This window comes from Anarrhichthys ocellatus, unplaced genomic scaffold (genome assembly GCF_004355925.1).
Source record: "Anarrhichthys ocellatus isolate YVR2014 unplaced genomic scaffold, GSC_Weel_1.0 scaffold37, whole genome shotgun sequence".
NCBI classification, from domain to species: domain Eukaryota; kingdom Metazoa; phylum Chordata; class Actinopteri; order Perciformes; family Anarhichadidae; genus Anarrhichthys; species Anarrhichthys ocellatus.
Window position 1 is genome coordinate 4,112,786 of NW_022280067.1, and position 13,567 is coordinate 4,126,352.

The following is a 13,567-nucleotide window of genomic DNA, read 5'->3' on the forward strand; positions in this document are numbered from 1 at the left end:
CAGTATGCTTTGGTTAAATTGATCAGCAGAACAATTTGTTGTCACGCTTTACTCTGAAATAAACACATATGTTGCCACTTTCAAAAGGCTTTTATTTTATTGACCGGATGTTGTGTTCGTTTGCTCTTGCCGCTAGCTTGACTGCTGCTGACTGACAACAGGTGAGCTGGAGTCCAGCGCTAGAAACGTTAAGAGAGAGCTCGAGACATCACGGCGGGATCAACGTTAACCACGGTGATGATGAGAGGCCGCTGACAGACAGGTAGACGTTTTTATTACGTTTTTATTACGTTTTTATTACGTTTTTATTACATTCGTCCGTTATTCTCTGCGGTCTTTATCCCAAACACAAGGCTGCAGACACACCGCATCATTCCCCACACGAGGGGTTTGCCTGTTTATGTTTCTATGCTGCACATAGAGATGAACACACGAGCGAAGGAAACGCTCCAAACCATAAACAAATCTATAAGTGTGGTGTTAATTGATTTCATTGAAACCAATGGAAGCCTGAGGCTCATGACATAGATATATTATGAGCCTCAGGCTTGCATTGGTATCAATGAAATACCAATACAGATGTAAATGCTCATGGTGCACACATGTTATATACAATCTAGAGTGTGTGTGTTAAATGTGCACATATAACTCTAAATGATGATGCATTTTATGTCACAAACATGTATTTTAAGTTTCCATAATCTATTTTAATGTACATTCATCTTCATGACTTGTTAGTTTGTAACATATAACATGTGAAGCTATGATATATATCAAGACATTGTATTTATTATTGGTATTTAATATAGATATAATGAATATGCAGTTATTTTTTTGTCAGATTTGAATCAAATGGTGACAGACAGGAAGCCTCAGAGAGATAGCTGGTGCTATTACACAGCAGACACACAGTCTGGTGCTATTACACAGCAGACACACTGTGTTCTGATATGAACAACGATGTTTAGTCTGAATGCGTTTGTTTAATGTCACTTCTCCAGTGATTAGGAAGCCTAGGGAGCCGTGGTGGTTCCTTCTCCTTGAGCTGCTTCTTGTGTCCGGAGTGGAACTACACCGGGAGAAGAAACTTCTTCTTCTTGTTTTGTATATCTTGCATAACTTATTGTATAATCTGTAATCTGAGTCAATCTCTGCCAGATCGTATTGATTATGAGCATGAAAGCTATCGTGATTGTGACCATTTTGCATCCCTGATTTGCCCCCTGATAGCCGGCCTCACATGTCCGATATCAAAGACTGTCAAATAATAGTTTCTCTTTTAGCACACTGCTAACCCTAAACTATGTTGTGACATGTATGTGCAGCAGCCAGGAACTAGACCAACCCTGCAATCCCAGCTAACGTGGTTCTACATTTAGCCTTCTTACTGAGACATCACTCCACCCAGCTCTGACTCCTCTCTCTCTCTGCTCCTCTTGAATCACCGTCAGTCACCCTCTATTGCTCCTCCAGTCCAAGGAGCTCTAGAGATCATGTGTTGAGCAAGATTTCCACACATTGATATTTATCTGATGGTATTTTCAGCACGGCCGGTTTATCCGTCTGGCTCTACTGTCAACAACAACAGAGCTGGAGTAAAGCCCAAAGTGTTCAGCTTGAAGCCTCATTGTTCTGCAGCACACCTTAAGTTGTCTTCAGGCCAACACAAGTCAGCTGATAACAGAAACCCGTCCCGCTGCATTCCTCCCCGACATACCGATACGACGATGATTAGCCGCTGCATTTCTGCCTCCTTCATTCCAGACTCACGGAGTCTGACTGCAAAGAATCCCGTCATTGTCTCAGGCTTCATGCTGGCATCTTATTCTCATGACTCTCATAGGAGCACACTGAGACGGCCGTCTGAGTCCGTGTGTTTGGCTCATTGTGGTTTTACAACAAATCATCTAAAGGTGAAGCACTAGTACAGATCGTTTCAGTGGGATTGCATTACAGCAGTTTGCGTTGTCTTTTCCTTCTGTTGTCTTTTGCTGCTTTAAACGCTGCATGATGCCATTTTCTGTCTTCTACATTTGCCTTTACCCAGGTAGTTAGACCGAAATAGAAATAATAGAAGTTATGGTTGATAGAGATGACAGATTGATCTCACGATGTGGAACCAAAACCAGTGAAGCTGCTGAAGCAGTCTCTGAGAATCTAGCAGCTCCGAGTTACACTGTGAATGATCTCAGGTAACGTAAATACACTTACGTATCATAAAAGCAGCATTTTACCAGGCGGCTGCCACAGTGTCAGGTTTCTGTCTCTGTTCCTCAGAACGTTTTTGTCACATCCACTGCAGTCGCCTCAGTGGGTCAGCATCATGTCTTTCAACTGTGTCACAGCTGATCTGGATAATCCACAGATCTTAATATGTTTCTTATGATATCAGACACTTTTATGAGGACTATCTCTGATGTAGAACGTCGGTGGGCCGATGGATATCTCAGCATCTATTGGATGGTTTGCCGAGACAGTTGTTAACGTCATTGATGTCCCCCCTTGTGATGAATTTTAACTACTTTGGTAATCTCTTAATTTTCTACCGACATCATCAACCTGCAAAACTTAAGACGTTCCCATGAGCCCAGTTGTCAAGCAGTAATTTGCAAATGCTAACATGCAAACTTAAGGTTGTTAATCAGGATGTTTCATTGTCTTTACGAGCAGCATGTTGATGCTAGCATTTAGCACAAAGCACCGTTGTGTCTGAAGCACGGCCTCACACAGCCTGAGGCGTAGCTGCAGACTCTGAAGTCTTCTTCGGATGCATTTTTTAAATGCTTTTGGCGACCCAAGTGAAATTCTCCTCCAAAGTATTATGACTATTTAACAAGCATTCACACAGCTGGCCACGCACCTTCTTTCATTGTTTTGTTTAATTGTTTCAGATAAACTACACCCATACATCTTTTACTTCCGGCTGAAGAAATCCAAAGGAGTGAGCTGTAAACCTCCTTTTGTTACCTTCCACCAGACAATCCAGACATTCCCTTTGCAATCTGGATAAGGATGGGACGTCCCGCAGTGCTTTTGTTTCCTGTGAGAGGAAAACTTCAATCACCTCAACGCTCCGTCTTCATTGGTCCGTGCAGCGTTTCATGAAACCTCTCGAGGTGTCGTCCTATTGGTTCCTCACTCCACTGTGAAGACCTGTCAGCCAATCAGCACGCGCCTGGGTGAGTGCCACTTCCTCTTCCCACCAGCTGCTGCAGTCAATCAGCTTATTCAGCAGCATGAGTGTGTGTGTGTGTGTGTGTGTGGTCACCCTTTCCTCCCCCTCACCTCTTTTTCCTCTACAAAATAACCGGCCCACCCTCCTTTCCACTCCCATCCCCCCTGTCCTCACACACTTATACACTGTTATTTTCCTCTCTCACACGCACACACTCTCCTGAATATACACTCGCACACTCATGCCACATGAGGCTCAGCAGCAGCCTGCTGTGTGTGAGTCAGTGGAGAAAGTTACACCAGTGTGTGTGTGTGTGTGTGTGTGTGTGTGTGTTAATGCAGCAGCGTCTCCTCTGCAGCAGATTTCTACTTGAGTTGGGACAGAGCACAACAACACGGACACACAGAGAGAGAGAGAGAGAGAGATCGAGGTTCACCACAGCTGAATCCAGGATTCTGCACAAGGTAACGATAGCCTGAGCTCATGTAAATGTTTTAACGATACTCTGTCACCGTGATGCACAACGCCGTCGTCAGGACGGGGGAGAGTTTGCTGCGGTTGTGGTCTCAGCCTGGAGCTCTTGTTTTTGGGATGTAAAGAAAGTTTCTGCCCTCAGGCTGTGACTCCAGAGTCATTTTGAGCCATCATTTTAGCACCGTCATGGTTTAGAAAGGTATATACTCTTATGAATACTTTACTTTTAGAGTTCTAAAACATGTTTTTCTACAAGCTATACTTAATATTTAAACAAAGATCTAAATTGTTAGATTATGTCCAGAACTTTGCCTCAAAGTTTAGAGCACAATTCAGATTTAATTGGGGAACAATCTGAGCAAGCAGGTGTTCGATGCCAGCTTTTAATAGTTTTGATTATTGCTGCAGATTGATTTCCGTCAGTACTAATGCAGTACTGAAGTTTGACACGGAGGCTCTCGTGGTTATCCCCAACTCTGGGGCACCATATGCTGCTAAAGCCCTCAAGCCTTTGTTGGAGGGAGAAGATAAATCTGTGGATTAGATCAGAATGAAGGACTTTAATAACATTAAAGTGGTGGACACCTAAATAAATACAATGCAGTCCAGTCAGTCAAGCCATACAGATAATAAAACAGAATACATGTTAAGGTGCGGAGCATTTCTATAAGAAGCACCAAATTAACAAAGCTACCAAGTACAGCCTTCAATAAAGTAGCAGCGGTGCAGCGTGTTCATAGATAGTTGTACAGTATCAGATTGTTTTATTAGGGCTGGACTTTGAACCTCTAGTATCATTTAATCATCAGTCAGAAATGAAAGCGTCGTTAGAGTCCGTCCTTCAACGCCACACACACACACACACACACACACACACACACACACACACACTCTGAAGGCTGCTCAGCTGAACCACGTAATGGCTAATTGTCCCAGCGGTGGCAGCATTAGTCGCTCTGTAAGCAGCCTGCCAGCCTCCTGGTGGGTCAACAACATGTGGCGTTCCAGCTCAGAGGGTCCGTGACAATACCCCCCCTCTGTGTTTGTGGGAAGTCGACAGCATAAACAAAGCAACTGACCCGAGGTGTCTCTTTAAGTCCCAGCAATCTGTATGGACTTTTTAAAAGTATGTTTTTCTTGATATGTTCGATGCCAAAGCGGCTCATTTACATCAGTTTGTGTGTGCCGACTAAAACCTTCTGCACATACAACAACAATAAACCTGGTTTACTGCAAGACTCAGGCAGCTTCATGGGGCTAACGAGGAGGCCTACAGAGGTGGGGACAGGATCCTGTACAACCAGGCCAGGAACACACTGACGAGGGAGATCAAGGTAGCAAAGAGGAGCTACACTGGAAAGCTGGAGAACAGGTTTCCAGCCAACGACCCCCCCGTCAGTGTGGAGAGGCCTGCAGGTACTCACCAACTACAGCAGACCACCCCCCACTGAGGAGAACCACCAACTGGCTGACGACCTGAATGTGTTCTCAAACAACCACCTACACCCCCTGCCTCCTCCTCAGCTCTCCCAAACGACCCCCCCCCACCCCCCCGCCACCGGCACTGAGGATCTGTGAAGAGGATGTAAGTCGGCTCTGTTATTGTACATCTGGTACATCTGGAATGAGGACATTCGACACCATGCAGCGCGTGTCCTTCACAGGACAGTCAGAGGGTCAATAATGGGGGAAACTTAAGAATGGTGTGCTTCACAGTGGGAAAGAACAAACGATGGGTTCCTCTTCTTCCATTTACCGCACTGAACACGATATACTCTCTGCTGCTAAGTATCAAAAACTGCTTTCATAGTGTTTAAAAGATGTATAATAGTGACTATAAATAAGATACAGAGTTTGAACATGAAAACCCAGATCGTCTAAAGAGTGTTTCTCTCTTTGACAGCGGTCTCCAACATGGAGGTCCCCAGGAGGCCTCAGCCCTCCTCCTTCACACTGGCTCTCCCTAAACCGGCCTCATCCGCTCTGTCGCCCCTCGGAGCCGCAGAGAAGGTCGCCAACAAAGACCCGAGGAAGGAGAAGCTCCAGGAGAAGAACGACGATGGAGCCGCAGAGAGAGATCAGTTTGGAGAGGAGACGTTCAGCACCGAGGAGGAGCTCAATATGTCGGCCGAGACCTCCGAACCTGTGAATACAAATACCTCCGCCCAGGAAATAAATGTAAGACTTTCCTCACTGGATAGTTTCTCAGAGGAGAGCTCAATGTCAGAGGAGCGGATGGCAGCGGAGGCCGAAGAGGCCAGAAAGAAGTGTGAAGAGGAGGAAGCGGCGGCTAAAGAGAGGGCCGCCCAGAGACAGATGCTGGCCCTCGAGGAGCTGGTCCAGTCCGAGAGGAATTACCTCCGACTGCTGCAGCTCAGCACTGTGACCATCAGGAGCAACCTGCAGAAGCTACAGGTACGAACCAAGTCTCAGTGGAGAATAGTAGCACCGGAATGGAAAAGTTAATACGACTGAAACTGTTGTATTCTATCGTTTCGCCTGTGAAATGTCTTGAGAGCCCGAAGTGGAAGTCTTCACATTGATTGGGCTCTCAGTTGTCGACAAGCGATCTATCGTGTGCAGGACCTTTATTTTATTGGTTTATTTATTTAGCCAAGAGGCCATTTTAAAAACCTTTCTTTCATTAAATAATAAGTTGTACGTCTCAAAGTGGCAGCAACTTGAAAGCCTTTGTTCTTCACAATGTGTAAATGTTACTGTGGTGCTCCGTTACAGTATTAAAGGCTGTATTTACGGGATTCATAGCATATAATCGTACAGCAGCATGAAGTCTGTCCTACCATCTACCACCACATGACCCCAAAGGTGTGTTTGGTTCCTACTGCTGCAAGTTGTATTAAAATATCCTTCAGTCAATTTTAGTTCTGTGTTCTGAATTTCTATTGTGGAACAACACTTTTGATGGGGCCTTTTAATTAACATGTAATCACCACATGTTGAGTTGGTCCTGCAGCCTCGAGGTTTATTGTCGCGTTAGCTTTTCATTACTTGTCTGAGGTATTGCTTATTACTGCTAAATAATCATTTATTTTCGCGGCGGTAATGAAATGAGGCCTCGTAAAACATAATGGCATCGGGCTTTATGGGCCGGAAGGACTGAGCTGTGGATGAGCATGAAAATGATAAAAGGAAGCGAGGGAACGGGAGATGAAGGGAAAGAGACTGAAACAGAAATAAAAAGGAGTGGAAGGGCTAAACTATGGGCTGATGACGTGTTCAGGGAGATGAACTGGTGAATGGAGGAACAGCTGATGAGATGGACATTAAAGATGGAGGTTTGTCCTTGTTATGTGCCATTGTCCAATGTGTGTTAGGAATGTAAGTTACGCAACATGACGGATGGAAGAAGGACAGACGGAGAGAGACGGAGGAATAGAATAGACATGTGAGTGAATGGTGCCATTGTGAGACGGGAGAGATGCTGGTTCGTTTTCTGTGCAGATTGTTCAGTGTTCCGGCCGTGCCCACCACGAGCATCTCATCAGAATACAACAGAGACAAACAAAACGGCCCGTCATCAGCTCCGCGTCACACACAATCACACGTTGCACAAGATAGACATTTCATTTGAATAAATGTGGATATTTCTTGTACTACTTTTGTAGAGGCAAATGATTGTGTCTCGTCGAAAACCTTCATATTTAATCAAATCTCCTTCTTTCTGCCTGCCCGTCCACCACAGCCTCCTCCAGCCAGCCTGGACAGCATGTTTCTCTACATCGAGGAAGTGATGGACGTGTCCAGTCGACTCCTCAACCTGCTGGACCAGAAGCAGGTTCAGCCTGGAGACCCTCACTTCCTGGAGACACTCTGTAAGGGGATCACTCTTTCACTCTTTATTTCCTGACAACATGAGCATGTTCAGCCTTCCAGCAGGAAGTGGTGGCAAGATAGCTGCTGGTTTCACAGAGGTTTTCTCTACTTAGATCATTTGCTCTGATCACACATGTTGACAGGAAACACACAAAACCTTCACACGTCTTTGTTATCGGAGGTGGTTTTCACATTCATGTGGGAAACGAGTTCACGCTGATAAATCCACACCAAAGGTCTCTGCATGTGGTGGTGGGTGCAGTCAGAGTTGTAGTCTGTCCAAATTTTATTTGATCCTGTTAGACATTTGTGTGAAATTGTCATAATTGGCATATAAATTAATGAGTAACGAGGTCCCAGTGACCTTTCACCACCAAATTCTAATCAGTTCACAATTGAGTCCGACGTTTGTGACAAATCATTTTCCATACAGTTTGATTTGAGTCTTTATTCACATCTAATATGTCAGAGGTAACCTGGACACAATCAAACCTGACACACATGTTCATAATAAGTAGGCGGTATTGTCAATGTGACGGTGCAGAAGCCAAAAATAAATATTTTCACACTTTTTAAATACAGGTGCAAGTAGAAAGTGGTGATCTGGAAGGAAGGAAGAGAAAGTGAAAGATGTTTTTTATGTCCTTTAACAGCATTCGATAGTTTCTCAGCTGTTGATTAAATTTGTCTGCCTGATGACAATGACGACACTGAAGTGGACAATAAGAGAGTTGTTCGTCACACAGTCTGTGGTTCTTCATCATCAGTCACTGACAGCATGGATTGTGTTTAACATGATGAGCGATCTTTCTTATTTGCAATAATCAGTTTATTAAATGAAGAGTACAACTAGTTTGCTTAAGATAGAATCACTATTTATTTTAAGCATCCGTTAGCATTTTAAAGTTTGTACTTCTTTTTGGTGCTCTTAAAAACCAAACTGAATACCCTTGTGTTGTGAACATGATTTCTATGTGTAAATAAGTAGGCGTATGTTTTGCCTCCCTGACAGGTGACTCGTTCCTCAGCCTCTCCTCAGACATCGAGGTGGCCTACAGGGAATACCTGGCCAACTACACCCAGGTGACGGTGCTGGAGAACAGCTACAAACAGAAGGAGGCGCTCTGGAACGACATCGTCGGAGTCATCAAGACCTCTGCGTAGGTTTTCTGTTTGCTTCACACGTATATATTTGATACGGCTGCAAAGATGAAATTACACCTGGATAAACAATAGACCTAACGTGTCGTTGATTTCGATCTCCAGGCCCGAAATAAACGCCACCTCTCTGAGTTTCTTCCTGGTGATGCCGGTGCAGCGCATCGCCCGCTACCCGCTCCTCCTGCAGACCATCCAGAAACACACGGACAGAACCCACCCAGCCTACGCACTTCTGGAGCAGACCGCTCACACCTCCATCGCCCTGAACTGTCGCATCAATGAGTACAAACGCTTCAGAGAAGTTGGTGAGAATACTGTCATGTATTCTAGATTATTATACATCTAAAGTCAAGCATTCAGTCCCCCATGTGGCAGAACAGGGAGAGAGCAGAGTGCTTCTTTAAAGCACATTTCTTTCTTCCACATTAACTTTCCCTCTTTCTGTGATTGTAGCTGACAAATACAAGAAGACAGAAACCCTGACCATAAAGGACAAGATCAACCGCCTCAACACCCACAGCATCGCCAAGAAGACAGCGAGGCTCAGCCAGCACATCAAACACGAGACTGGGATAGTACCTAAGGTAGGATACAAGCTTGATGGCACTGGTTTAAATAACAACCGCCCTGCTGAAGTGTCCTTGAGCAGCACAAGGAACACGTTACGTTTCATGGTGCTTGTGCCTGAAGGTAACTCACCCAGGCCTCTGAGGAATAGATCATCTTCCAGTAGACACGCTCCCTCCAGCTGCAGTGCAGTGGTTAAAGATTAATCTGTGCTTTACCTGCAGGGACGGTGTATTATATGACCTGTTATTGAAGCTGCTGTATGCTCTGGCCTGCTACACCCGTCAGTCCACTGTCAGCTCTGATCAAGCATCCTCGCATGTCTCCTGTGGCCTTCTTTTAATAGCTGCTCACAGGATGACATTTTCCTACGTTGCCTTTTGATCTATTTTTCACATTTCTTATACAGTATGTAGGTTGCAGGTGCGTTGTATGTAGAATATAAAGGAATCACACTGCAGGAAAACAGTTTCTGTGCATAATCTGTGCATTCATTCAGCCATTGAAAGCTATTTGCTCTAACTCTGATATAAAACTAGAGCTGCTCGGCCTCGGAGGACAGAATGGATTCGTAGCACCGTTCCCATTTTAATGATGAACGTTGTAAAACTCAGAAGGAGAACGTTAACGAGCGATGTGTCTAGAAATCATCAGGACAAAATGTACCAATGTTGCATAACTGCACTTTGATAAAAGTGATTATATTTAAAAAAAATCTAATGGTAGCTTCCTAAACTACGTTCTGATCCAGAAATCTGACATCTTGCAACCAAAGTAAATATAAAGCATATAGAGAATATTTTCTGTCTTTATTATTTACTGTATGTAAGCGTTTAACTGACACTTAAATGATTCGTATAAAATGTTCTTTGAACATTAAAATCACAAGTAACCAATAGTATGCATTGGGATGCCGTAGTCATTGTGACCTCAATGTATTATAAATAAAGACTGAGAAGATGTGACTTTTTAAAGTGCTGCTATACAGGGTGATAAAGCCCTTTTTATCTCATTGCATGACAAACGTTTGTCTCCCTGCGTGTTGTTCTCCAGCTGGTGGACGAGGAGTTTGACGTTCTGGAAGGTTTCTTCTATGTTCTTGAGCACGGGATCCTGGAGCTCCTTGAGAACGTGGAGACGTACCTGTACCACCTTCAGGTAGGCTGCATTTCTTTCAAGTGACGCTAACTAGTGGATAGTACTTCATCTGAGGCTGATACACAATGAGGTACAATCCAGAGTCTGTCCACAGTTCTAATGTACGCTAAATTTAGAAGGGTGCTCCAGCCCGTCCTGAGACTTGACCAGGACACTTCCTGGTCACTTAAGACCAGAGGAGAAGTGGAACATAACTGGATATTTATTCTTAAACATGTCGCCATGTGTTCCTGAGTCACACTGTGCAAACTCGGAGGCCCCTGAGGTCAAAACACATGAGTTTCTGTGTACCTTCCCCTCTAAAATGATCCCAGGTTGAAGCTGCTTTTTCCTCTTTCTATTCCCAACCAACAAGGATCAGCACTGTATCCTCCTCCTCTTTTATTTTCCTACTCATATAAGGCCTGTTCTTCTGTTGTCCTCTTGCTGTAATTATTGACAATTTTCTTGTAAATCCTCAAAGCAACTTCTCTTAGCGACCTCTATTCTGGACCTGGAAACCAGAGAACAAAAAGCAAACTATAAATTCTGTTAACTCGCTATTTATTATCAAGAAATGAGCCTATCGGACATCAGAGACCTGAGCAGGGTTTGACAGCTCCTCCTCCTTCTTCTTTGTTGGTGTGCAGCGGTTCCTGTCCTGCAAAACAGAGGAGTTTGACCTGGACATGGACGGAGAGAAGGACCCTATTTGTTACAAGGAGATCTCGACCGCTCTCAGACAGTGGATTCTGCCTACATTTGTGAGTCTACCCGCCATTCTCATACCTTACGTTTTTTTACTTAAATACCTCAGTAAAACAAATACTACAAGCACATTTGCTGCATATTTACTTGCACTAAAGTTAAACATATAAAAAGTATCTAAAGAAAACACCCTGCTAGTCTGAGTCGATAGTTGCGTTTACCAGCACAGCATTTGTCTGACGATAACCATCATCGACATTTCCATTGCAGGAGAAGAGGATGAGGACGTTGATCCACAAGCCGCTGTGTGCACTCCGTGACCTCCTGGTGGGCCCGAGGAACCTGATCAGGAAAAGGCTGGACAAGCTGCTCGACTACGAGTTGATCGAAGCCAAATCCAACCTGAGCTACGAGGAACAGGATGTGGCCAACACGTACAGGTAGAGAGAGAGAGAGAGAGAGAGAGAGGTGTAGAGGTAGAGAGACAGAGGTAGAGGTAGAGAGAGAGAAACAGACAGAGAGAGGTAGAGAGAGAGAAACAGACAGAGAGAGGTAGAGAGAGAGAGAGAGACACACAGACAGAGGTAGAGGGAGACAGAGAGACAAACAGAGAGAGAGAGAGAGAGAGAGAGACAGAGGTAGAGAGAGAGACAGAGAGAGAGAGACACACACAGAGAGAGAGAGTTTGTTAACTACAGGCTGGACTTCCACCGTGGTTTGGAGTTTGTGTTCTTTTTATTTGTCTGATTTTTAAGCATCTTTTTTTAGTGCGACCACCAGTTTTGTCATACAGTTTAAGTCGACTGTGATCCACTTTAATTGTAGCTTTCAGCTATTTCACTCTTAACTTCTCCACCAACAAAGTCCAGGCTTCTCTGAGTCAAGCGTGTCGAGTCAGACAGTGGCTCTATTTGAACGATCACGGTCTATCTGATCACACCCTGATGTTAAGATGAGGGTGAGCCCGATCAATGAAAGGATTAAACAATAGTTAAATCCCAAATGTTGGGCGTCGCTCACTTAAGCTTACCTGTAAACCTCTCCTCTCCTCACAGGACAATCAACACGTTGCTCCTCAATGAGCTCCCCCAGTTTAATGGCTTGGCGCTGCAGATGATCTGGAGCATGCTGGGGACGTTCAGCTGTCTGCACAAAGACCTCGCCTCCGACATGGAGCAGCTCTTCCAGAGCTTCGCCCAGCAGGTGATCTCATACGCACGATGTTTTATCCACACGGATAAAGATGAGACTTTTCAAAATGTTTAATCGAAAAAACTTTTGGTTTTAATTTTTTTTTCTTCCAGCTTCCTCACAGCTCTCTCAACCGCAGTGCATTCTGGGAGTGGGCGGAGTGTGCTGTGCTTGAAGGTGCGAGGAGGATGGAGACTTTGTGTCGAAGTGTGGAGGACACGCTCAACGCTCCCGCCGCCCAGGTGGGTACAGATGGAGCTGAGGTAGTTGACGTGTCACAAGTGTGCTTTGTTGGCTTGTTGACCAGGAATGCTGGGTAATTTACCTCATTAACCCTCTGAAGCCCAGGCCTAGTTTTATAAGTCAAAGGTAGACGGACACGGTGATCGACGGACCGTAAAAGAACAATATCATCAAGACAACAGTGAGCACAATAAACGCATTAGAGGACGTGTCATTGGACACCTGAGCTCCGTAATAAAACAACAGGTGCATCAAACCTTTTATCTGCTTAATAGGCATTGACATGTTGGATAAAAAACATTTACACAACACTACATGTTCCAAAATAGAAAGGTGTCACAGAAGGTGAAGGACAAAATGTCCCAAGAGACACCAACGTCCTGTGCAAAAGTACCAGGCATGAAAGGCCACATTTACAAGTCTTTAAAACCTATTGTTTACCTCTACATTGATCACAATATAGTAGTCTTATTATTAGTATTTCATTTATACTACCTGCTACACGTGTTGGTTCCTGTTTTAAGTAAAAACCAGACAAAACTGCCATTATATTCTTACCCGTCATACTTACCTTACCACTGGAATTTAACTCTATGAATGCTATATTACTAATAATATTGGTGTGGCCTGATCTTTATCTGCAACTGTGCAGAAATACTGGCTTTATAAACTGATTAAATAAACATGCAAAGCATTCAAATATTGATTTAGAATTTGAATGTCAAACTTTTATGAATGAAGCTTCAAAAATAGTTTAAACCAAGCCAGCATTGTGGCTCTAGGAACACTTTGGTCTTGCTCTCAGATAGATTGCCTTAATAAATAATTATAGACATTGATGGTCCCCAGAGGATGAACCCTAATTACACTGATCCCCTGACTTCTCATCTTGCACCACCAGCAGGTTAGTTCACGACTCTAGAATAGCAGCAGTGTTGTATTTGTTGAGAGGACAGTGACTCAACAGGTGTCTTCATTACTATGTCATGATTACTCCTTTGGTTTCTTGATGTCATTGAGCTAAACACATCTCTCTAACTAAGTCAGGTTCTTTAAAGCCACAGAATCAACAGGTTG

The 13,567-nt window shown here is 44.1% G+C and overlaps 1 protein-coding gene across 7 annotated transcripts in view; it reads left to right on the plus strand.

Annotated features, from left to right (window-relative positions):
* Positions 1 to 155: 155 nt before the first annotated feature.
* The window catches only part of arhgef37 (Rho guanine nucleotide exchange factor (GEF) 37), a 27,944-nt gene continuing 14,532 nt past the window's right edge, over positions 156 to 13,567 (plus strand). For 2 of the 7 annotated variants that reach the window (XR_004213436.1, XM_031866951.1), the window contains exons 1-13: positions 156 to 262; positions 2,978 to 3,179; positions 3,517 to 3,639; positions 5,553 to 6,064; positions 7,353 to 7,482; positions 8,496 to 8,643; positions 8,750 to 8,949; positions 9,098 to 9,228; positions 10,265 to 10,369; positions 10,999 to 11,112; positions 11,327 to 11,496; positions 12,112 to 12,259; positions 12,361 to 12,489. Coding sequence is in view for 6 of the 7 variants with exons in the window: in XM_031866951.1 (XP_031722811.1) it covers positions 5,564 to 6,064; positions 7,353 to 7,482; positions 8,496 to 8,643; positions 8,750 to 8,949; positions 9,098 to 9,228; positions 10,265 to 10,369; positions 10,999 to 11,112; positions 11,327 to 11,496; positions 12,112 to 12,259; positions 12,361 to 12,489 (1,776 nt within the window). In the remaining variant the exon portion in view is untranslated. Of the gene's footprint in view, positions 263 to 2,891; positions 3,180 to 3,200; positions 3,640 to 5,552; positions 6,065 to 7,352; positions 7,483 to 8,495; positions 8,644 to 8,749; positions 8,950 to 9,097; positions 9,229 to 10,264; positions 10,370 to 10,998; positions 11,113 to 11,326; positions 11,497 to 12,111; positions 12,260 to 12,360; positions 12,490 to 13,567 lie in introns of those variants that run through there. The other 5 variants (XM_031866952.1, XM_031866956.1, XM_031866953.1 and 2 more) reach the window with 5 other exon arrangements.